Raw genomic sequence first — 21,573 nt, 5'->3', positions numbered from 1 at the left:
TTGTTTACTTCTTCATTTCCTATTTCCCTTCACCAGGACTTTGTGTGTGTGTGTGACTTTAAGTTTTATTTATCTGAGAAACTGAGTGACAAAAGGAGAGACAAGACAAGACACTGCTGCTGGCTCACACCAGATGCCTGCACCAGCTGGGCCGGGCCAGGCCAAAGCCAGGAGCTCCAGCTGGGTCTCTCACAGGGGCGGCAGAGACCCAAGCAGCAGGGCCATTATCTGTTGCCTTCCCAGTTGCACTGGTGGAAAACCGGATCGTAACTGTAGTAAGGACACAAAGTGACACTGATACGGAATGCTGGCTTCCCAAGAGGCAGCTTAAGCCTGTGCACCATAACACCAGCATTGTTGCAACCACAGTGTAATGCAGTGTCTTGCAAAGAGGATGCTGAGTAAATGATGAATGAATAGCTGCCTTTCCCACGCCGCCCTTTCCAAAGCCCTTTGTGCAGATCTGCTCACGCTCATCATCTGTATGCAATTTCTGCTTTAGTTTCTCCATCTTCTTTTCATCTCGCAGCAGTGTCTTGTCCTTTCGTAAGGTTCCTGTCACCTCTTCCTTCTTCTCTTCCATTAGTTCTCGCACCAGTGAATATTCATCATGGTTGGTGATGCCTGGGGAAGGGGATGGTTTGATGGTTTCCCAGCAGCCATCGTACCCTCATCTTCCAGAAGCCCCCACCCCCGGGAGGCCCCGTACCAATGCGGGCACAGATGGTCATGAGCATGTCGGTGACGGTCTTGGAGTCATCCACCATGATGGTCTTCACAGTTCCATCCAGCATGCGGATCTTCAGGGGCCGCTGCTTCTTTCTGTATTCCATGGTGTCCTGGCGGGATGGGAAAGGGGGATAAGTCCTGTCAGCTGCCCACAGGGGTGGGAACACAATGAGTAAAAGAAAGACAAAGGCAGTTTACTCAAAACCAGGGTTTTACGATGGCCTGTATGATACAGGAAGTGAGCCTGGGGAGGGGACACGTGTGGGCGCTGAAACTAGGAGGCGGGATGCGACGAGCTAATAGGAGAGGAAGTCGGTGGACCCGGATGAAGTGGTGCTCACCCCATTTCGGAGCATGTAGTAATCCAGAGCTTTCCCAGCCTCCAGCCATATGCCCTTCTTGGGATCATCATCTGACAGAAACAGTCCAAAGTCGCTGGCTGAAAGAGAGGAGGAGTGCCTTAGACTTAGGGAGACCCCACGTGACTGGAAGGATGCACCATCAGACCTGGAGCAGAAATAGGGCACAGGGAAAGCAGACCCCAAGGGTGAGAAGCCTCCCTTTGGGCACAATGGGGTCACTTCTTCAGGCTGAGAGTCTAGGGACAAAAAGGGACTAAGGACTCCCAGCCCAAGTATCTGGGGAGTTGGGACTCACGGGGGCCGACTAGCGCCTCTGGGATCCGCTCCCGAATCATGCGGCAGGCATCGTAGACCATGGTGGAGGGCTCAAACTGCATCGTCTTCACCACATTGCCAATGCTGATCTTCAGCGAAAGCGCAACCATGGTGGCGGCTTCTCCTCTCCAGCCTGGCTAGACCTGGTCCGTGGCGTCAGGGCTGTTAGAATAGACTCATTGGAGAAAGGGACCCCCAGAGGGCAGAGTCCCAGGGACTCACCAAGAAGACAGCAGAGTGGCTGCTTTTATATTATGTGATCATTTCAGAGCATGAACCATAATTTACATCAAAGCACTAGTCCTGACCATGGAGGACACCTGAGGGAGAGGCCTGTATGCCAGGCACAAGAGCAGGTCTGAAGAGCACCTGAGGATGCGGCCCTGCCCTCAGCCCTGGAATCTGGGCCGCCCTTCTTCCTTCCAGGGGCCGACCCTGTCCCTTGGCCCCACCTACTCCCTCTCCCAGCCTGGCCCTTGTCTTGTTTTTCTTCTTTCCCTAGTTCAGTGCTTTTCTGTCTCCCAGTGTGTCCTGCATGTTCTCCCGTCTGGGCTTTGCAGAGCCCTGCCCTGACCCATCACACGACCTTCTCTCTCATGGCCTCCTCTGCGACAAGCATATGGTCTATGAGGTCACTCCCAAGGGCCCTGGGAGCCTGTGGACTGCAATTAGCCTGGCAGGGAGGCTGAGGAGTAGCCGTTGCCGCCACCCAGGCCCTTCTCCAGTCCCATCTCTCCTCTAACCTGAATGCTGGTGGCCTCCCTTAGGAGCTGAGCCCTATATTTGGCTTCCCTGACAGCCCAGCTGGAATTATGATTTTCTGTTCCAAAGGGATCTCAAAAATGATCTGGCCAACTCTTCAATCTCGCACAAGAGGAAACAGATCTTTGGAGGACAGGAAAGAGGCAGGTCACAGGAACCACTCAGTCCTCCCAACTCAGGCCTGCTCCTTCCAAGTTCCAAGTTCAAGAATACTCAGCACGACTTGGGCTGCCCTCCTCCCCAGCCTGTGAGTGCTTTTCAGCCAAGCAGCCTCTCCTGACAATATTCTTAGTGTTACACAGGATTATAACCCTGCCCTGCCTCCCTTCACCCTCCTGAGCACCTTTGAGCAGGCTCCTGGAGGGCCCACTGGAAGCAGCAGGTGGCGTCCAGGCCACAGGAGGACAAGTCTACCCAGCAGCTAATGATACAACCTAGCTGGGTTATAGGGATTGGGTTCCTCTTAATTAAGAGAATGAGCAAGTCCAGGCTCCTCCCTATTTTCTTCCTAGCAAAATGTTAGCCTGAAGGAGGGAAGAGGACTAGGGGAGAAGGTTGGAGGCAAAACAGAGGTGAGGCTGTTAGAATACACAAGGCATCTGGGAACCGAAGCTAAAGATGCTAGCAGATATGATGGGGAGAGAATGTGCAGGCAGACAAGAGGAAGGTTGGAGTCTGGTACCCTGGGACTGGTAAACCATTCCTGAATTTACAAATAGTTCACTCTCAAGAGAGAAGAACCAGGTTGGCATTCTGTCCTTCCTCCCAGTTTCCCGGGTTCTAATTCTCTGCCCCCTCCCGATTCATGCTACACTGCTCCCAGTAGCTGGACAGACCTGGCTGTGGTTCTGCTGTCCACCAAAGGGTGAGGGCTGGAGGGGTCAGAGATGCTGCAAGAGGTTCGAGGAGCTGAGGGCAGGTCTGAAGGGACCCTTCGTCCTAAGCTAAAATGGCACATGTCTCCCTCCACTTCCTCCGGAAACATGGATGCCCCTTCTTCCTCCAGCTCGGAAGCCTCTGCTGAGACCCCGATAAGGGAGTTGAGTCATGCCTCCTCTCACTCCCAGGCTGGTCCTGAGTGGATGCCTGTACAGCTCTGAGAGGGTGAGGGGAGGCAAGGCAATAGATCAGGACCCAGGGCAGAGCAGAGGGGCGGATGGAAAAGAACAGGGCACAGGCAGGATGAATAGAAGTCTCCTGGTCCTGCTCTGGCCTGCAAACTCTACTCCCCTGGCCCTCCAGTTTTATGGAAGAGCAACAACCACCCCTCTCCCAGGTCCTCCTCCCTGGGAGCTCCTCCTCCCTCAATACATTCCTGAGATGCATTCCAGAAGAGTTGGGCAATTGGGGAGGGGAGGGAATGGAGGACAGGAGGTCAAATCCTAGCAAGGAATGGAATGTAAGAGTACTAGGGTTAAGAAATTCGGGGTACAAAGAAAACACAGAGCAGACACCCACAGAGGGAACCGTAGAAAGATAGGGAGGTACAGAGAGGGCACAAAGCTGGGGAGAAAGCGGGAGAGCAGATAGTCAGAATGGAAGAGGGTTGGGGGAGTAACACTCAGTGTGTTACCAAATTTGGCCTCTCAGTCCCTAACCGCTGCCGGGAGGGGGAGGGTTTGTGGCTAAGACTGACATATCCGGCCTCAGGCTGCTGGAAGCTCCTTTGGGGGCTGGATTGGGCAGCTGGGGGTCAAGATCTCACTTTCCCCTCCGTACAGTCCCTCCACATCTCCACATGCCTGCTCAATCTCCCAATGCACCCCAGTCTCTGCACAGAGCTCCCTGACACAAAGCACCCTGCCCTGTCTTGCAACCAGGTTATCTCCACACAACCCCTACACACACTGGGACCCCATTCTGAGCAGGCAGCTCCCCCACAGCCATTCTCCCCCCCATTCATCCCAAAGCACTTGCTCTGCTCCTTTAGGGTCTGTTGTAGGAAGGACCCTAGGCCAAAGTTTCAGTGGCTGCAACAGAGATGAGTAAGCACTGGCCTTCACTTCCAAGGGGCTCCCAGTTTAGAAGATGAGTGGAGAAGCTAAATAGGGAATTACAGCAGACAGCAGGATGTGATAAGAACCAAAGGGGCATGCTGGGAACAGAGATCCCTTTAGGTTAGGAAAGATGGACCAGACGGCCTCCATGAAAGGTGCTGTTTGAAGTTAGGATTAAAAAAAGAGAAAAAAACAAGGGCAATCATGTACTGGTTATATGTTAACTGTAGTGTATACATAATTTCATTGAATCCTTACAACAACCCTACAACGTGGGCGTCCCTAATTCCAGCTTTACAAATTTAGGAAACCATGGCTCAAAGAAGGTAAATACTTGTTTGGAGTCCTTGTCTAAGTAAATTGTGAAGTGGGGATCCAAACCCAGGTCTTTCTGACTCCAAAACTCAAGCTCTCTCCATAACGCCAATTGGAGATGAGTCAGAGGGAGCAATGCCCCAGGCAGGCAGAATAACATTAAGCACAAGAGAAGCAGGACATCAGGAGGGACCTCAGGGGAGTGAGAAGGCAGCCCGGGTGGGAAAGGCAGGGACGGACTACACAGGAACAGGAGGGACTGGATCTATGGAACTGGTGGGGACAGAAGGGCAACAGGAGACTCTGGGCAACAGAGGAACATATCAGAATTAGATTCTGGGAGAATAATTTGCAATTACTTTGGATACAGGTTAATACCAGTAAGAAGAAACGTGGTAGTTAAAACTCTCGGGAGCAATTTTAGAAGGCAGAATCAGCAGGACCTGTTGATGGCCTGTCCTTGTCCACCCTCAGAGCCCAAAACCCAGTGGAGGTCCCATAGCTTCCGCTCACCAGGAGCCCCTTAGCAGTCAGAGCAGCTTAAGTTTGGGAAGGGAGAAAGGATCTGGTCAGGCTGATCCTGGGACTAGGAGGATGTGGCTGTGAGAAAAAGGAGATGGGTAGATAAATGATCAGCACACTGAGTAAAGAAAGAGGCGTGATTGGTGACTGCATTAGGTGGGAATGGGGAAGATAGTGCAGGAAAAGGCTGGGGACGACAGTGGTAGGAAAAATGCATACGTGACCAGTCACTGCATCAGGCTGCAAGTAGGGGAAGGGAAGAGATGATTATATGGGTAGTGGCTAAGTCAGAGAATGATGGGGAGAGGTCAGAGGTGAGGGTAGGCTCCTGAGGGGTGAGAGGAACGGGGTTGTGGTCAGTGGCTATGTAACACTGAGGTGTGGGAAAGTGCAGGACACTGCCAGTGTCCAAGGAAAGCTGGAGCTGGCGCAGAAGGGGGCAGTGGTTGGGTTGGACTGCTTAGGGGGCAGTGCTGTGGTCAGTGGCAGGGTCAGGCCAGGAGTGAAATGGGGGTGTGGTTAGTGGCCTGGCTAAGCATGGGATCAGCAAGACCCAGTTTCCTCTTTGGGTCTCATTTCCTCTTTTTCTGAGGGGAGTGGGGGAAGGGGACCTTCAACTGGACCAAGAAATTAAAGGAGGCCCCGAACCAGAAACTGGCACATGGAAGAAGCTGGGATTGCCAGGTGGCATGAGTGGGTGAAAATGCAGCTTTAAGATCCTGGGAAAGCTTGGATGTGGGCAAGGGCATATTAAAACAGGCTGTGTGGATTAAAGAGCAGGGAGGGAGGCAGAATTGCAGACGGGAATGGAAGGCCACAGAAGTGTTCTCCAAAGGTGGGAGGGATGCAGGAAGGTAGAGCCAAGGATGAGAGCTGGAGAGGAGGGTTTCATACCTAGGGCAGGAGGGGCGTGGGAGACAGCGGCACTCAACCTAGGGGGATTCATTCAGAGCCAGCTCCCACACAACACAGATTCTCCCTGCTCACTGCTGTCCTCCCTGCATGGTCCCCCAACCCAGGACTGAGCCTTGCACATACTCTTGGCACCCTTCCACTACCCACCTACCACCTCCTCAACAACAACCCGAGTCTCACCATGACTGCGGTGACCAGCATGTCATGCTCGGAGAATGAAGGCACTGAACGCCGTGCAGTCCTAACCCCTGTCCAGAACTCTAACCTGAAGTTTGTCAGCTCCCAGGGTTAGAAAAGCCCCTGCTGACCAACAGAGATATAGGGACCCTGGTCCCAACACACCCATGCAAAACCAAGGCATCTACCTATTACCAAACTCATAAACGTTACCTGCCCAAGGTCAATGATCCCGACCTAAATCTGCCCTTAACCTCCTCATCCGTTTCTTCCTTCTGGGCACTGGCTTTAGTGTTCATCCCTTGCCTCAGTATCCAGTCCCTGACCCCCTACTACTCATCTAACTTCTACCTTTAGCATTAGATCTCCAACTTCAACCCAAAATGTGGCCCTCCTAAACCAAAATTAGCTCTCAGGGAAATGGAGGCCTAACCTGTTTTTTGACTGTTTATCCTTCACACTGACCATGACCACATTCTTTGATCCCTAACACGGACTTCTAACTCAATTCCTGTTGTTGACCATTAACCTGATGCCCAATTCTTTTAACTCTTAAACTGGTCAACCCACAAAATAATGACCCTCACCTAATCAAACGTCACCTGTACAAAACGAGCAATTCCACTCACACCCATCACTTGGGTTTGAATCCCGGCTTTATATACCTAAAAACGATTCTTTGATTCCTAAACCTATACCGCGCTTAAACCCAAACTCACCCGGCGGCTTTCCTGCCCACATCCCCGCTATCAGCCGACACCAAATGCCCATACCCGCCCTGCGGCCTTTCGGTGCCACCCCACTCCTTGCCCTCCCCCAAACCCTCCTGCAAGCAGAGGGCCGCTCCCCACCTCCCGCAGGACGACCAGCCGAGGCACACCGGACGCTGACCCCTCCGGCTGACACGCCCGTCCGCCTCCCGGGGGTCCCATCCCGCCCCGAGGCTCCAGCTCGGCCCCGCCGCGGCCTACCTGCGCTGCCCGGCTCGGTGCCCCGCCGCGGGCCCGCTCCCCAGCTCCTGCTCCGGGGCGCGCGGAGAGCTCTCCGGCCTCGCCCTCCTTTCGAGACTCTCGGCCACTTCCGTCGGCGGAGCGTCCCCTACCCGCGGGCGGCGCCCTGGGCCCGCGCTCTATGGTTCGGGGGGGCCTGCAGGAAGCTGCTCTGGCCCCAGCTCTCGATGCTCGCGGGGGCCAGCCGAAGACTTGGCACGGCTCCTCGCCGGGCAGGAAGCGAGGGTGCGGCGCGATCCGGAGCAAACGCCCCAATTGTGCCCGAGATCCCTGTTAGAGTCCTCACTCTTCCTTTTTCTAGCTCGAGGCGAAGGCGGAGGCGGATCTGCGCCGTCCCCGCCCCCGCGGGGCAGGGTTGCGGCGACGGCGATGGAGGGAAACGCCTTTTTCGTTTGCATAGCCCCCGGGACGTGGCGCGTCGCCTCAGCCACTTCCGCCTAGGAGGAAAGAACTACACGTCCCGACAGGCCACGGGGCTGCGTGCGTCACTCGGGTTGTGCTGGAGGCTGAAGGGGAATTGAGACTGGGCGGTGGGTGGGTGGGACCGGCTGGACAGCTACGGCCGCCGCCGCAGGGAAGCCGGACAGCAGAGGGGCGGCAGCGGACAGGTGGGAGGGCCTGTCCTCCCTGGCAGATGAGAGGGCCTGTCCTCCCTTGGCAGGTGAGGGGCCTGTCCTCCCTTGGCATGGTGAGCTCTAGTGTTTCGGCCCGTCTTTCCCGTAGATGGCCCAGATGGAGCTGGCGTTGGACCCCGGCGAGCAGGACCTGCTGGGCTTCCTGCTGGAACAGAGCGGAGATTTGGGGGAGACGGTCGAGGAGGAGTTGGCGGTGGCTCCCCTGGACTGGGAGCTGTCTGAGGTGGGTGGGGTTCCGAGCGGAGCTAAGGGCGGGCGTTCAGCGAGGCCCCAGGGCTGGTGATGGTGGTGACATGGGAACCCGCTGCAGGTGCTGAGCGACTGGGAAGCCAAGGATTTGCTGGACGCCCTGCTGAGTCCGCCCGCGACGCTCAGCTCGTGCCAGTCCTCGCCGGTGCTCCACGACCACACCTACTCACTCCCACAGGACTATGTCTCGGTGGAAGTAGGTGAGTGGAGTCAGTCCGGAGCGGGTGGAGAGGGTCCACGTGCCTGGCTGTTCACCCGTGCCCTCCTGCAGACAGTGGGAGCTGTGGTCAGGAGGAGACGCCCCCGCTATGTGCCGAGGAGCCCGCAGAGCAGGTACTGGGCCTGATTAACGGGGTACGGTGGGATTATTGCCACATTTTCCCCCATTTCCGTGAGATGTTCCTCACAGAACTGCTGCGGGCTTCCCCCCAACTTCAGGAAGTGGCTACGCTGATGCTGACTGAGGAGGAGCGGCGGCTCTTGGAGAAGGAGGGGCTTACCCTGCCTGAAACTCTCCCCCTCACTAAGGTAAGGAGCCAGGACTGGGGGGAGGTGGGCGCGGGGTGGGGAAGGGGCTCGTGAGTCACACTTTGGTCAAAAACGAAAGAATCGGGGAAGGGTGTCCGGGAGGGAGAGTGCAAAGCCAGTGGTTGCCTGGTAGAGCAGTGGGATGGGAGGATTGACTTGTAAAGGTTGTGTTTGACAATTAGTTGCATTTCAAATGGCTAGCAGAGAGGATCCCAAATGTGTCTCTTACAAAGATGTGACAACTCTGTTACCCTGATGTTTATACATAGTATACATTGCTGAATGTCACACTGTGCCCCCAGAAGTGTGTAGTTACTGTGTCAAAAATAAGATACACTGGAGAGGAGGTGGGTGAGACTTGTAGCAAATGTGTTGGGGTGAGGTTAATGGGCTAGAAGCAGGGGTGGATCCTGGTTGTGTGAGCTAGGACATATTTTTGTATTCTCTTGATAAAAAAAAAAAAAAAGCTGCAGAATTACCAGTGCTGCGTTAGGATAGGGTGGTGGGAAGGGCCATGCAAGCACTCTGACAGGTAAACCCCATGACCTTCTGGTCTTGCTGAATGAAAAAAATTGTCCTACAGAGCTCAACAGAGCTGAGCTAAGCCTCCTGACAAGTGTCACTGTGAAATGAGAAGTTGCAAACTTCTAACCAGGAGTGGCACTACTGTAATGAAATCAGTGTTTGTTAACAGAAGAATGGAGGGAATGTCAACTTGTTAGAAGTACAAGTTCAGTCAGTGGTGTGGATAGGACAAGTATGGAAGGAAATGACATGTGGTCTCTGGGAGGCCAAGACCATCTGATGTTAACCAACATACCACTTAGTGTCCGGGCTCTGGACACACACCAAGAGGATGCAATGGGCTTGAGAAAGTGTTTAGTTTGTCCAGGTCTTTCTCTTTTTTAAACTCTGAGGAAATGCCAAGAGCCTTTAAACGGCTAGGTGAGATTTTTGCTCTATATGACCCTAGAGGTAATAGGTCAGTTCAATGTGGAGAAACTATGTAGAGGTAGATGCTGATTTGGGATAAAGATTTTGTTTCATGAATGATTTCAAATGGCCTGTCATCGGTGGTTCTAATAGCTGGGCCAGTGCCCCTGAGTGAAAGGAGCTGTGGATGAGATTCCTGCACTGCCCAAGGAGGTGAAGCATGGTGCCTTCCATGGATTCCTGCATTGCTCAGGAGGGTGAGTCACGTCACCCTCCATCTCCTTTGATGAGAGCTCTTTCTCTGTGCTCAGATGGAGGAGCAAGTTCTCAAACGAGTGCGGAGGAAGATTCGAAACAAAAAATCTGCTCAGGAGAGCCGCCGGAAGAAGAAGGTGTACGTGGGAGGCCTGGAGAGCAGGTGTGATGCCCTGCGGGGAAGACTAGTTGGCAGTGTTGGGAGGATTCAGGCCAGATATACACATCCCTGTTCTTCCCCTAGGGTCCTGAACTACACAGCCCAGAACCGAGAGCTGCAGAATAAAGTCCAGCTCCTGGAGGAACAAAATCTGTAAGCATCTGGCAATGGCACCCCCCCCCCCCGCCGCCTCCTCCTACCCCCTCACTGCTTCATGCTCTCTGTTCCCCATGGCGGGAAAACTCCCAGATGCAAGGTCTTTACTGGGGTCGATTTCCAGACTCCCTCTGTAATGGGGGAATAACGTACAAGTCACTGGTGAGAAATACCAAAAAAGGGGGCAATCCAGAAAACCACCCCCCAGGCAGGTGGCATCTGCTGGTAGGCAGGACTCTGGGCACTGGAGCCGGGCAGGGAAAGCACCTGGGGTGGGTGGGTGCTGGCAGGTGCAGAACATACGGAATGCCTGGTGAGCAGCTTGTGCATAGCTGAGAAGGCCAGGAAGAACCAGTGAAGATGAACACAGAGGCGCGTCAGCCCAGGGAGGGAGTTGTGGTTTTACTTTTTGCTTTTGTCTTAATGAGGAACTTAGGATATTTTGTCCACAGCAGAAAAAGTCATTTGGAATGCAAGCAGGAAGTCAAGCAGAATGCAAAGAGGACCCAGTGCACAGACAGAGGGAGTGGGCGTCCCAAGAGGGTGTCATTGGGGGTCTCAGGGTGCTGCTCATTGCTATCCCCTTTCTTTGTCTAGGTCCCTCCTGGATCAGCTGAGGAAACTCCAGGCCATGGTGATTGGGATATCAAACAAAAGCAGCAGCAGCAGCACCTGTGTGCTGGTGAGGACAGCGACAGGAGGGGAGTCTTTGCTCAGGGGCAGGCCCCAAGGAGCCCTCTCCTTGGGTGACCCTTCTTTGTTCTCCCTGGCTCCAGGTCCTGCTCTTCTCCTTTTGCCTCCTCCTGGTTCCAGCCATGTACTCCTTGGACAGCAGGGGGAGCCTGCCAGCTGCGCATGGAGGTAAGAGGCCCAGGGTGCCTTGAAGGTGTGGGCTAGGGAGTGGCGTGTCTGGCCCTTTAAGACTCTTGTCTCCTCAGTGTTGTCCCGGCAGCTCCGTGCCCTCCCCAGCGAGGACCCTCAGCAGCCAGACATGTGTGCCCCGCACTTGGAGGGAGCCAAGGACAGTACAGACCCATCGCTGGCTGGCTCAGACTATGTGCTCCAGGCCTCTGGCAACACTTCCTGCCTGCTGGACTACATGCCTCAGCCTCCTGGCACAGACTCTCCCCTGCAGGACCCCTGCCCAGGCCCCATCCTTGTCCTGCCAGCAAACAGCACCACAAACGAGGGACAGCTGCCCACTCACAGCCCCTCATCTGTCATCTTACAGGACAGATACTCAGGTTAGACATGAAGATGAGGGGGCATGCCTCTCGTCAGAAGCCAGTGGGTAGGGGTGGTGGGGGTCTTCCCTCATCTGGGTTCGGCAGAGGGCAGAGGGCTGGCCCCCAGTTCCTGTGTCCTGGGAGGAAGCCTGGAGGCTCAGACACAGCACACTTACTGGCCTTCTGGGTCTTTTATTGGTGTATCCATGTGTGTTTAACACCCCATGGATGGAGCTAGGGAAATCAGTGACATCCTAGAACATTTCATGCAGAGACGGAAAGGATGAAAAAAGAAATAAATAAGTGATTCTAATGCCTGGATGACCCCAACCCCTCTTCACTGGCACAGCTGGGTGGGGAGGAGGGAAGGAGTATGATTGTCCTGGTGGCTCAGGGCTGCAGGAGGGTTTGCAGGGGGAGGGGAGGAAAGGCCAGGCTGCAGGCTGGGCTTGTGAGCACTTCCCTCCCACACTTCCCAGGGTTCACTCTGGGCTCAGGTTTGCTAAGGCAGTTCCTTTGGTCCAGGTTTAGGCCCTTTGCTAGGTTCTCTGTCCTGTGCAGCTGTCTGCCTGGAGGTCTTTTTCTCTTGCTGTTGTTGCAGGGCCAGCTGCATGGCCCAGATGCTCAGGGGCCGCATATAGGCCAGCGAACGGAACACCTGCTGCTGGCAGTAGGCCTCTGGGGTCTGGAAGGCCAGGCCCAGGCGCTCCCACACGGTGCGGTAACAGCCTTCCGCTGTCCGGAAGCCCTCCCAAGTCAGGCCCTGTGGGGAGAGGTGGTGGTTACACTTGATACCCTCACCCACCCTGAAAAGCCATTTCAGCCAGACTGATTTACAGCAGGGTCTCTGCCCTCAAGGGAGCTCCTGGGGGAGGCAGATGTGACCACAGGCAGAAGGGGCTAGAAATACCAGGGAAGAGAAGCCTTACTATGGCATGCGGTTATGCCTCCAACAAATCTGGTGGCTGAAACAGCTTTCTGAGTGCAAGTACAGAGGGGGACAAGATGGGGAAAGGAGTGCGTTACCTCTTGGATCATGGTGGCTGCCAGCCCGTAGACCACACCCACCCAGACTTCATCAGACTGCACGCTGGATCTGTCGGGGACACCATGAGGCTGCATCCCATTCACAGCCCCCATAACTCCTCCTGCAAAGGCTTGCACGTTGAGTTCGAAGATGGTTTGGAGTGCACGGACCACATGTGGTGTGGGAAATACCTGAAGGGGCAAAGGGGGCAGGTTTTGGGGAGTAGGGGGGACATGGTCTCATAATTGCTTCCCATCTCCAAAGAAAACCCACTTTTCTGTCAACCTCCATTGAGTCTCCCTCACCTCAGTGTCTCCTTCTCCTAGGCCACAGGCCTTCAGGAACCACTGGCCAGCACACTGGTCAGACATGACACTACGGGACTGAGGCTGGGCACTGCTGTCATAGTTGTAATAGCGACCTGGAGTAGAAGGCGGCCCAAGTGAGGCTCCTGGGACCCCCTCTGTGGCCGTTAAGACTCCAGGGTCCCCATGCCCCGATGCCTGCCTCACTCACCATTCCACAGCAGTCTCTCATACGCTTCTTGGCCCCGGTGAAGGATGGAGGAGAACTTATCTTGCACGTCCTGAGCCCCACACAGTGCAGCCATTTGAACCATCACGGCCACGGCTGCCAGCCATAGCCCTCCACAGTAAGCACTGATCAGAGAGGCACACGTTTGAAGATCAGACTGGCGCCTCCAGCCACCCCCATGCAAATAAAAATGCAGAAACTGGGTGCCTAGACCCCCCTCCTCAGGCCTCCAAGAAACCTCTCCCTGCTTCCACCTGGGGCCGGTGGTGACCCATCCGTCGTAGGTCTGGTCTGCGTAGCCTCCATTCTCAATGAGTCCATCATGGTCCTTGTCAAATTTCATTTCAGACTCCATCACAGCCTAGAGAGGAACCAAGACACTGCAGACCTAGGTACTATAGGATGGATGGTAGGCGACTGGCCTCTTCCCCCAGTACCAGCTGTGCCCCAGCACAGCTACTGCCCACTGTGCAGGCGACCCTTACCAGACACACAGGCCACATGTCCTTCAGGAAGGCTTGGTCACCCGTCAGGTAATAGTCCCGATAAACCTGCAGCACAAACTTCAGGTTCAGGTCCTTCCAGTCAGCAGTGTCATGGATCAAGTATGCGTTGATCCGGAGCCACGGCTCATCGTCTGTGGGAGAGGAGGGGACCTGATCTGTTTGCATTGGTGGATAGGGTGGCGGGTGTGCCAAGTGAGGAAGGGAAGCTGGACTCGTACCTGGGTCCCCAATATCATGGGGGATGACATTCTTCCTTTTCACAGGTCCCATCTCCCCACTCATCAGGTATCGTCGCCGAGTCAAGTCCTCCTTCAGGGTGGCCAGAGCTGGGGGAACAATGTACAAGTGTGGTGGGGCGGGGCAAGCAGAGACTGAACAGGCTCAGGGCAGGATATGGGGCCATGGGTGTGACCCCACAAGGCAGCGAGTTAGCAGGATATAGATATATTGGGGGCAGGAGAGGAAGGGGAAGAAGAGTCTGGAACCACAGGTTCAGGGAACTAAGAGGGCAGAGGCAGCATGAAAGGGATCCTCACCCATGTCATACTGTAGGCTGAGCTCGAGTTTAGGCCAGAGCATGATGAGGGCAAAGGAAGCATAGAAGTGGACATCATATGTGTTGTACATGCGGTACTCCTGGCCTGGAGGAATGAGGGGGACACAGTGATGTCATAATTCCTGCTTCCCTTTTCCACTCCCAACTTAGCTTGTCATCAGGAGGTGGAGGAGGGACACTGACATTTACCCCTCATCCCAGCTCACTGTGTCTTGGAAGGCACCACCTGGCCTGCCGTGCCCAAGCCCACCCGCAGCCCATACCCTCGAGGTAGCCAAAGCGGCCGTAGTCACAGAGGATGGGGCGCAGCTGACTCATGTTGTCTCCCAACTCCTCCGGCAGGGAGTCCTCAGGAACCTCTAGCCACACCGTGCCTCCGTCAGCCACGAAGTACAGTTCATTGAACAGCGCAGATTTGTACCAGGCCGGCAAGGACCTGGGGAGGTGGGCAGAGGGAACCATTCAGCAGATGTTGGCCACCCAAGATGGGACTCAGGGTGTTCACAGAGTGGGGACAGGAATCCCAGCATGACTCTGCTGACTTCTGTGGGCAGAGTCCCATGTGGATGTGGGCATGTGGGAGAGAGGCACAGCTGGATCCTACAGACCTGTCTTCCAGTACTGGGCTCTGCCACGCGGAGATCCTGTCTTCCCAATCTGCATATCGGCACAGTGCATAATGGCTCAGGGCAGGTGCTGCGTCACCAGCTGCGCCAAAGAACCGTGTGTACCGCCTGGGGCAGAAACAAAGAGGAGGTGGAGTGAAACACGGGCTCCAGGTCAAAGCCACTGTGCCTGGGAGCCTGTGCTTTTCCAGGTCCTCTCACCTGTGGTGGACTTGGCCCTTAGCTCCAAACATGATCTTGGGCATGTCCCAAGCCAGTGAAAACTCCAGGCGGCACTGGCCTCGTGGTGGTAGTTTGCTTGACACGCAGACAGCCCCCGCGATGCCCACTCCCTTCTGCGAAGGGGCACTTTGTCCTGAGGGGAGTACAAGAGAAATAAGCACAGGCATTCGCAGGAGCTCCAGGGCCAGGGACCTCCAACTTGGAAACAAGGCCTGTTTATGACCAAGGCCTCCCATGCCTGGTCCCAAACTGGGACAACCCTTCTCCCAACACCTCCCTGTCAGACCCCCCCATCACCAGAAGGGGAGTCCAGCTGTCCATCCTGGAGTAGATCCTGCCACACCTGCTGCCCAGTGCCGTCAGGGTCAAAGGTTGTGATGTGGGTGACCGTGGTATCTGCCTGTTAAGGAGCCAAAGGCTCTGTGAGGGCCAGCTGCACTAGTGTGCTGGGCTTTGGCAGCCCCCTCCACATCCCTGGGCACTCTCACCTCCACATTCCAGAGGGTGATGAGGGTGGGGACTTAAGAGTTGAAGGAATGCAGAGACCATGAACGGGGTGGAGGTGAATTTAGGGACTGGTCTGACAGGGGCTTTAGGGGCTGAGCGGACAGGGGCTCTTCCATTACCGTGAGGCGTGCAGCCACAGCCATGGTGTAGGGATTTGGTGGAGTTGGGTGGTGCAGCAGCAGCCCCTGCACAGTCTCCCCGTCTCGCTCTAGCCTGAAGGGCTCATTCCACAAACCCCCTGTGGCGTCATCTCCACCCCCTAGTCCGTTGCGCATGGAAAACATGATGGACACATCCAAAGCTTCATCCCCTTCATTTTGCACGTCCCACACAAACACTCCTACAGGCAGGCAGCTGTCCTGGGGGCAAAAGATTGGACTTAGTGGTTCTAGAGAGGGCCTGCCAGATCCCACTCCCCAGATTGGGCCCTGGGCACAGAGGACCTGATTCAAACACACTCTAGTGTTCTCTCTCTGCTGTCGTCGCCTGCATCTCCCTGTTTCCTTGCTGGAGACACGAATGCCTGACGGTGAGGTCAGTGTGATGCTTATGCCTGCAACCCCTCTCTTGCACAGGTGAGGGAGTTTGCAGCAAAGGCAGATCTCGGGGGTGGGGTGGGAGTGGGGACAGGCATTGGGGAGATGGATGGGGAGCCTCACCTTGTAGTCATGGGGCAAGATGGGTGTGATCTGGCGGCAGGTGAGGGTGACATTCTGGCCAGGAAGCTGATAGACGGTCCAAGCGCGGGGATAGAGGGCATGGTAGAAAGCAAAGTACCCACACAGGCCCCAGTTCCAGTTACGTAGGACGCTTGGGCGCTCCAGTGACAGGACTTGCTGGTATACAGTCTGTCCTCTCCGACGCAAGCACACTGTGAACTTACGAGACAGGTGAGGTTAGGGTATGCCACGGGTACCACATCAGCCTCCCTCTCCTCCTCCCCCCATGGGATTCTTACAGTCTTGGATTGTCCCCCAGGCCTTCCCCACAAGCCCAAATCCTTCTGCCTCCCCTCCAGCTCTCTCCTCAACCATCTTCCTTTCCCCTCTCCACTGCAATGATCTCTGGGGCCCTAATCTACATGATCTCTGCTGATTCTCTCTGCTCCTTCTTATCTGGGTAGTACAGTGATCTTTGTTACAGACAAATCAAGATAGGTCAGTCCCTGCTCATGTTTCAGTAACTCCCATGACCCTCAAGTTAAAGTCTAAACTCTTAACCTTTCAAAAGCCTTCTTGACCTGGCCTCTCCCTGCCTAGCACATTTATTCCCTTTTTAAGCACGTGCATTCTGGTCCTATGAAGCACTCAGCTCCTTGGGCACGGTACACCACGTTTTTTCCTCCATAGCACAGCTTATGCATCCTCTCCATGTGGCAAAACTGCTTGTCCTTCAAGGTCTAGGTCAGATGCTAACTCCTTTTCCTCCAGCAGGGAGTCATTCTAGTGTCCCCTGTCCATGTTGGCCAGCCTTGGCACATTATGTCATAATGTGCCTGCTTACTGTTCTGCTTCTCTGCCTGTTCTGTGTGTTCCTCGGAGAGGAGGGAGCCTCTCCAGGTCCCCAGTTTCTAGTGGACCTAACCGTTCTCTGTCTTGGTGCTGACTGGTGCTGCAGTGTCCATTCACTCCCAGTTCAGCTTCCCCAGTGGAAATGGAAGCTGCTGGGGGAGCAGAGGCTCTGAGAAATCAATGTCTCTTCCAATGGTGCAAACTTTTGATTATTTTTATTGCACAAGGAGACTTTTAATGTTGTTGGACTAGTGCAGGATTGTTAAGATCATAGAGAGAACTGGCTCTGAAGCCTAGGCTTTCCGATCAGCAACCCTGTGACCTTGGACATGTGACTAAACTGCATGGCGTTTTACTTCCTCATGTGTAAAATGAGCATGACCATGCTACACATCTCATAAGGCTGTTTTTCATACCGACTACACGAGAAGCCCAGCATTGCGCCTAGCCACTAGAAGCATGCAGTAATTAACTGGAGAGTCACTATTCCAGAAGGCATTGCCCTCAGGATATCTAAGGGATGAGGCAGAGAGGGATTCAGGGGCACCGAGCAGGACCAGTAAGCCAGAGTTGGGGAGGGCATTATCATTAATGGGTCTTGACATCTGCCATTCATTTCTCCTTTGAAGATGAGCCCTCAGCTAGGAAGTACTGGGAAGACAACTCAAAAAGGAGGTCATTAGGGAGACAGTACAAAAGGCCAGACAGCTCTGGCAAGAATGTCTCAGAACAAGGTATAAAACCCAGAGATCTGAGCCCAGGCAGAGGAGGCTTTTTGGGCCCTAAGCCAGAGAGACCTAAGACCAGAGGGGCATCAGCAGCAGCAGGGAGCTGACCTCAGCTGAAGATTTACAAGGAGGTTGTGATGGACAGTTCCACTGTGCATCTTTGATTCCCATGTCTAGACTCTCTAGGCCTACCACCTGTCCCTCCCGCCAAGTGAGGTGACCTTTGACTCCTCTGCTCTCTCGGTGGTCGGGTTCTGGCTCTGCTGCAGTGTTAAGGGGGGCAGAAGGCATTTACTGGAGATGCCAGGGCCCTTGACTCTTTCCAGGAATGTGTGCTATGTGTGTCTCATGTCTCTAGAAAGCCCTGGCCTAGGGCTGGGCATGCAGAGAACATCTGCACAGTACTGACCGGATTGAATCTATATCTATACCCACTGGTCACATGCTACACTGTCCTCCACCTCTAGGCTCTTACTTGGTCGGCGATGACTGTCCGGTGCTGGTACATTCCAGGGTCAAGCTGCCAACGGCAGAACTGACCTCTCCATCCACGGGTGATCGTGCCGCCCCCAATGCCGCCCAAGGGGCAACCTACAGGGACAATCAGGATGATCAGTGGCATGTGGGGAAAGGAAAACAAGCCCCTTTCTTACCCTCTTAATGACGGCTTCCTCTGAAAACCTTGGGAACAGAGGAGTGGGGCTCTCTGCGTAAACAGGAAGCTCCTTTGCCACACTCATGGCAGAGCTGGAGTTTGGGCTGGGACGAGGCTCACCATAGATCTGTCTCAGAGGTATGCAATTGAACATGTCGATGAAAGGCATTTTCTTTTCCACCTGAGTCTTCTGGTACCACCACTTCAAGTACCTAGGAGCAAGCGGCAGCATGATGGGGAGGGGCAGGGTCCGCAGGGGCTGTGGGTACCCACCTCTCTCTGTACACCCAGTGTTGGACCTTGCAAGGATTAGTCACTTTGGCTTCCAAACCTCTCTTGTTGATTTCTTTGCAGGTCAAAGTCTTCCCAGTAGCCCAGCTCCCTTCACTTCTCCTCTTTGTTCTTGGAGGAGACTTTCTGATCTTTCCTCACCCCTCCTAACTCCACTGCCAGGTGCATTTGTCTGTGGCGTTCAAAGGGCCAGTTACGGGTCTCCTGGCCTCCGCCCTTAACCCCTAACCTCCGAACCAGCCTAGGCTGCCAAGGATTATCATTTCCTTAATATGATTATTTTTCTTCCTGACTATGAAAGGTGAACATTTGGAGAATATATTATGTAGGAGGGGATTTAAAAGAAAAAGTCATCCCACCCATATTTAACCAGAGTTTATTTACATTTTGGTTACTTCCTCTGAAGTCCTTTTTCTTTCTTTTTTTAAAATCAGCATTAAACTAAGTTTTCTGAATTTGCTGTCTCATAATATCCCAGTAAACTCCCAACATTTTCCTGGTCTCAGCAGAGGAAACAGTGCCTGACATCTGACCTGGACTGTATTTGAATTTTTATCTCCTACACACTCTCACCAAACAAACCCGTCCCTAAACAACTCCTGTCCTGCAGGGCTCTTGCCCACTCTTCTCCCTGTCCAACCACCCACCACCACATGTAATGAGGAACTGGATATGTATGCCCTTGAGCTTTGGTTTCCTCAACGACAAGATAGGGAGACCTACTGCCCTAGCCATCTCTTGCAATGGTCCAAAGAGCAAGTGACTACACGGAGATAAGAATGCCATCAAGTGCAGTGTTTGCGGCAGCACAGTTATTGCTTGCCTGCACACTATCTAAATTCCTAATCCCACACTGCCTTGTTATTTTAGTGCTGCTCATGTGAGTCTGACATATTTTTAAGTGCCCTGGGGAAAGGGACAGTGACAAAGACTAGTTGGTGTATGACCCGCATCTCTAATAAGCATAAGGCAGGACCCATGGTCTGCAGTCCATAAATGTTTGCTGAAGTTACAAATAAATGAATGAATATAAAATGGAGTATGTGTGGGGCCAGGGCCAGGGGAAGACAAACCAGAGCACAGGAAGGGAAAATGTAATTTAAAAATAGGGCTAGCATATTCTGGGAGTGAGGGAGAGGGAGGGAACATGAAGGATGAGACAGGGACAAGGCAGAAGAGCTTCTGCCAGCTCAGAGCAAAGTAGAGAAACCAGAGGCCAGGTAGGCCTGGCAGAGGGAAGGCATGCACCTGGGATTTAGGACACCCAGGGAGAAGCGAGATAAGCAGACAGGAAGAAGGGAGAACTGTCCAGAGTCCTTCCTTGTCTCACTTCTGTTTTCTCAATGCAGACCCTGTTCCAAAAGTCCTGTGTCTGTGACCATACTTTATTCTGGCATGGTGAGCTGGGGGCTAAGTACAACTGCAAGCCTTTGTGATTAATGTTTAGGGGCTCAAGGGGCTAGGATACCTGCCTGTTCCTGACCTCATTGTCCCTACCACATGCAACCCACTCTGCTGCTCTTAGAACCTTGTGTCTTACTCTGATACAAAGAGTTGTGGGCTCAGCGCCTGAGTCAGTCTCCAAAGCAGCTTGGAGGGCTGACAGTCTTGTCCAGTCTAGGCCACCCACACAGGCACTAGCAAGGGAGCCAGAAGTACAAGCTGCACTGGGCTCTTGCCGCTGGCCAGGGCTGGGGGTTAGGAATGTGGCCTCCCCACCACAGTCTCACAGTTCTGACAAGGGAAAAGGCAGGTTCCCTCGCTTACATAGAAGTGGTCAGAGCCCAACCTCCCAGCCTTCATGCTTCCCTCCCCAGCTCCATGTTTACTGTGTGCACTGACTCAGGATGACCTCAGGGCAATGATGCTGCTGTCTCTTCACATCCACCTGTTCCTGTTCACAGGTATGGCTCCGCATGGCTAGTCTCTCAACTAGTGGGGGGCCAGATGGGTCCTACAACCCAGAGTAAGTTCTGATGTCTGTGTGTGTGTATCCTTTGGGAGGCAGGGGAGAGGAAGTTTTGGAAAACCACCAGCCCTTCCCTGACTGGCTACAGTTACAGCAAGAGGAAAGAAAAAGAGTTGTGCTTCAATTGGAACACCATGTGCCTAAATGAGGCAGAGAAAATGCCCTCAGCTGCAGGAGGGTAGGCCTGCGAGGCTGTTTCTCCCCTCAGATAAAACATTGTGTCTTCCAGAGCAGCCAGGCTAGCCTATTCCACTTGGCTACAAAGTGCAGCTGATCCCAGCAGGAAGTCTTGAGGGGGAAAAAAGGGAGGGAGGGTTGAGACAGAGGCCCAGGGATGAGCCCGCCTGCCTTCTCAGTCTTTCCCCACTTCTGCTGACAGGTTTGAGCAGGAACAAGTGAAGCCAAGAGCACTGTAGGGTTTAGGATGTACTCACCTCAAGCCCATGCCCAAATGCTTTATCAAATTCTTTAGGGAGACGTGGTTAACTTGAAAGGGTTTCCTCTTCTCTGTAAACTCATGAGCCAGGCAGATGCGCCAGCCAAAGGGAGGTACCTGGTAGCCCCTAGCATTACCCTCATAGGAGGCCATCAGCTGCCCAGAGTCCTCAGGATTACAGCCGCCTGGCTCCGTGGGGGATCGACTGGCCTCAGGGCTCCCGCAGTCCGTAATTGGCACAGCGTCCGTGCCTCCAGCATCTTCGGGACAATGCACCTGCAAGTCTCTTTTGGCACAGCTGATCTGCTCCGATGCTGGGACTCCAGTTCCCATGTTCCTTGGATGCTGGGTCTCCACGACCAGGACGGTCCCAGGCCCCGCACCCTCCCAAAGTGCCTGGCCGCTAAATCCAGACGCGGGCGCCCGTGGCAGTTAGGTGCCGTCCCGGGGGGGTGCCGGACGTTGGGGAACGCGGTGGTGAGCTAGTGTCTCCGTGGGGTCAGCGAGCTCCGGCTGCTGCTGCGGCGGCGACAGCAATGAAGCCGCTTCTGGCTGCCGTGCGGCGGTATCTCTAAGTCCTGGGCGGGAAGGGTCGGGCCTCGTCGTCATTGGGTCGTGGGGATTAGCTCGCCCGGCCAAAGGGCGACTGGGCCCTCCGAGTGGGGAGGAGCCGCAGGACCGGCCTGCCAGGCGCCGCCCCCGGGACCGGCCCGCCTGGCTCCGCCCCGGGAGCGGCCCGGGCGCTCGCTGCAGCCTCCG

At 54.5% G+C, this 21,573-nt stretch overlaps 3 protein-coding genes across 7 annotated transcripts in view; 1 reads left to right on the top strand and 2 right to left on the bottom strand.

Moving 5' to 3' along the window:
• The window catches only part of TLN1 (talin 1), a 32,315-nt gene extending 24,894 nt beyond the window's left edge, over nt 1-7,421 (bottom strand). Inside the window, exons 1-5 of one of the 5 annotated variants that reach the window (XM_040962913.1) lie at nt 7,066-7,421; nt 1,387-1,568; nt 1,071-1,168; nt 710-839; nt 472-624 (exon numbers count right to left, since the gene is read on the bottom strand). In XM_040962913.1, coding sequence (XP_040818847.1) covers nt 472-624; nt 710-839; nt 1,071-1,168; nt 1,387-1,516 — 511 coding nt within the window. In that variant the 5' untranslated portion in view covers nt 1,517-1,568; nt 7,066-7,421. Of the gene's footprint in view, nt 1-471; nt 625-709; nt 840-1,070; nt 1,169-1,386; nt 1,569-1,628; nt 1,782-3,004; nt 3,194-7,065 lie in introns of those variants that run through there. The other 4 variants (XM_040962911.1, XM_040962912.1, XM_040962914.1 and 1 more) reach the window with 4 other exon arrangements.
• A 210-nt stretch (nt 7,422-7,631) lies between these two features.
• CREB3 (cAMP responsive element binding protein 3) lies at nt 7,632-11,563 on the top strand. Its single transcript, XM_040962919.1, has 10 exons — nt 7,632-7,738; nt 7,828-7,962; nt 8,050-8,188; nt 8,260-8,321; nt 8,427-8,516; nt 9,761-9,867; nt 9,949-10,017; nt 10,618-10,702; nt 10,797-10,881; nt 10,959-11,563. The coding sequence occupies exons 2-10, from the start codon at nt 7,828-7,830 to the stop codon at nt 11,267-11,269; spliced, it is 1,083 nt and encodes a 360-aa protein (XP_040818853.1). The 5' UTR covers nt 7,632-7,738; the 3' UTR covers nt 11,270-11,563.
• Nucleotides 11,423-21,205, bottom strand: GBA2 (glucosylceramidase beta 2). The gene is made up of 17 exons (XM_040962916.1): nt 20,813-21,205; nt 18,239-18,330; nt 17,939-18,054; nt 15,884-16,102; nt 15,344-15,583; nt 15,015-15,117; nt 14,697-14,850; nt 14,478-14,603; nt 14,133-14,305; nt 13,850-13,954; nt 13,532-13,639; nt 13,293-13,444; nt 13,062-13,168; nt 12,790-12,932; nt 12,579-12,694; nt 12,273-12,464; nt 11,423-12,009 (listed from the first exon to the last, which is right to left on the bottom strand). Exons 1-17 carry the CDS (start codon nt 21,145-21,147, stop codon nt 11,749-11,751), a joined length of 2,742 nt encoding a protein of 913 aa, XP_040818850.1. The 5' UTR covers nt 21,148-21,205; the 3' UTR covers nt 11,423-11,748.
• Nucleotides 21,206-21,573: the final 368 nt, after the last annotated feature.

The sequence above is a fragment of the Ochotona curzoniae genome, unplaced genomic scaffold (assembly GCF_017591425.1).
Source record: "Ochotona curzoniae isolate NIBS_2020 unplaced genomic scaffold, NIBS_Ocur_1.0 scaffold_3208, whole genome shotgun sequence".
Lineage (NCBI taxonomy): Eukaryota > Metazoa > Chordata > Mammalia > Lagomorpha > Ochotonidae > Ochotona > Ochotona curzoniae.
This window is presented reverse-complemented; position numbering and strand designations above follow the sequence as displayed.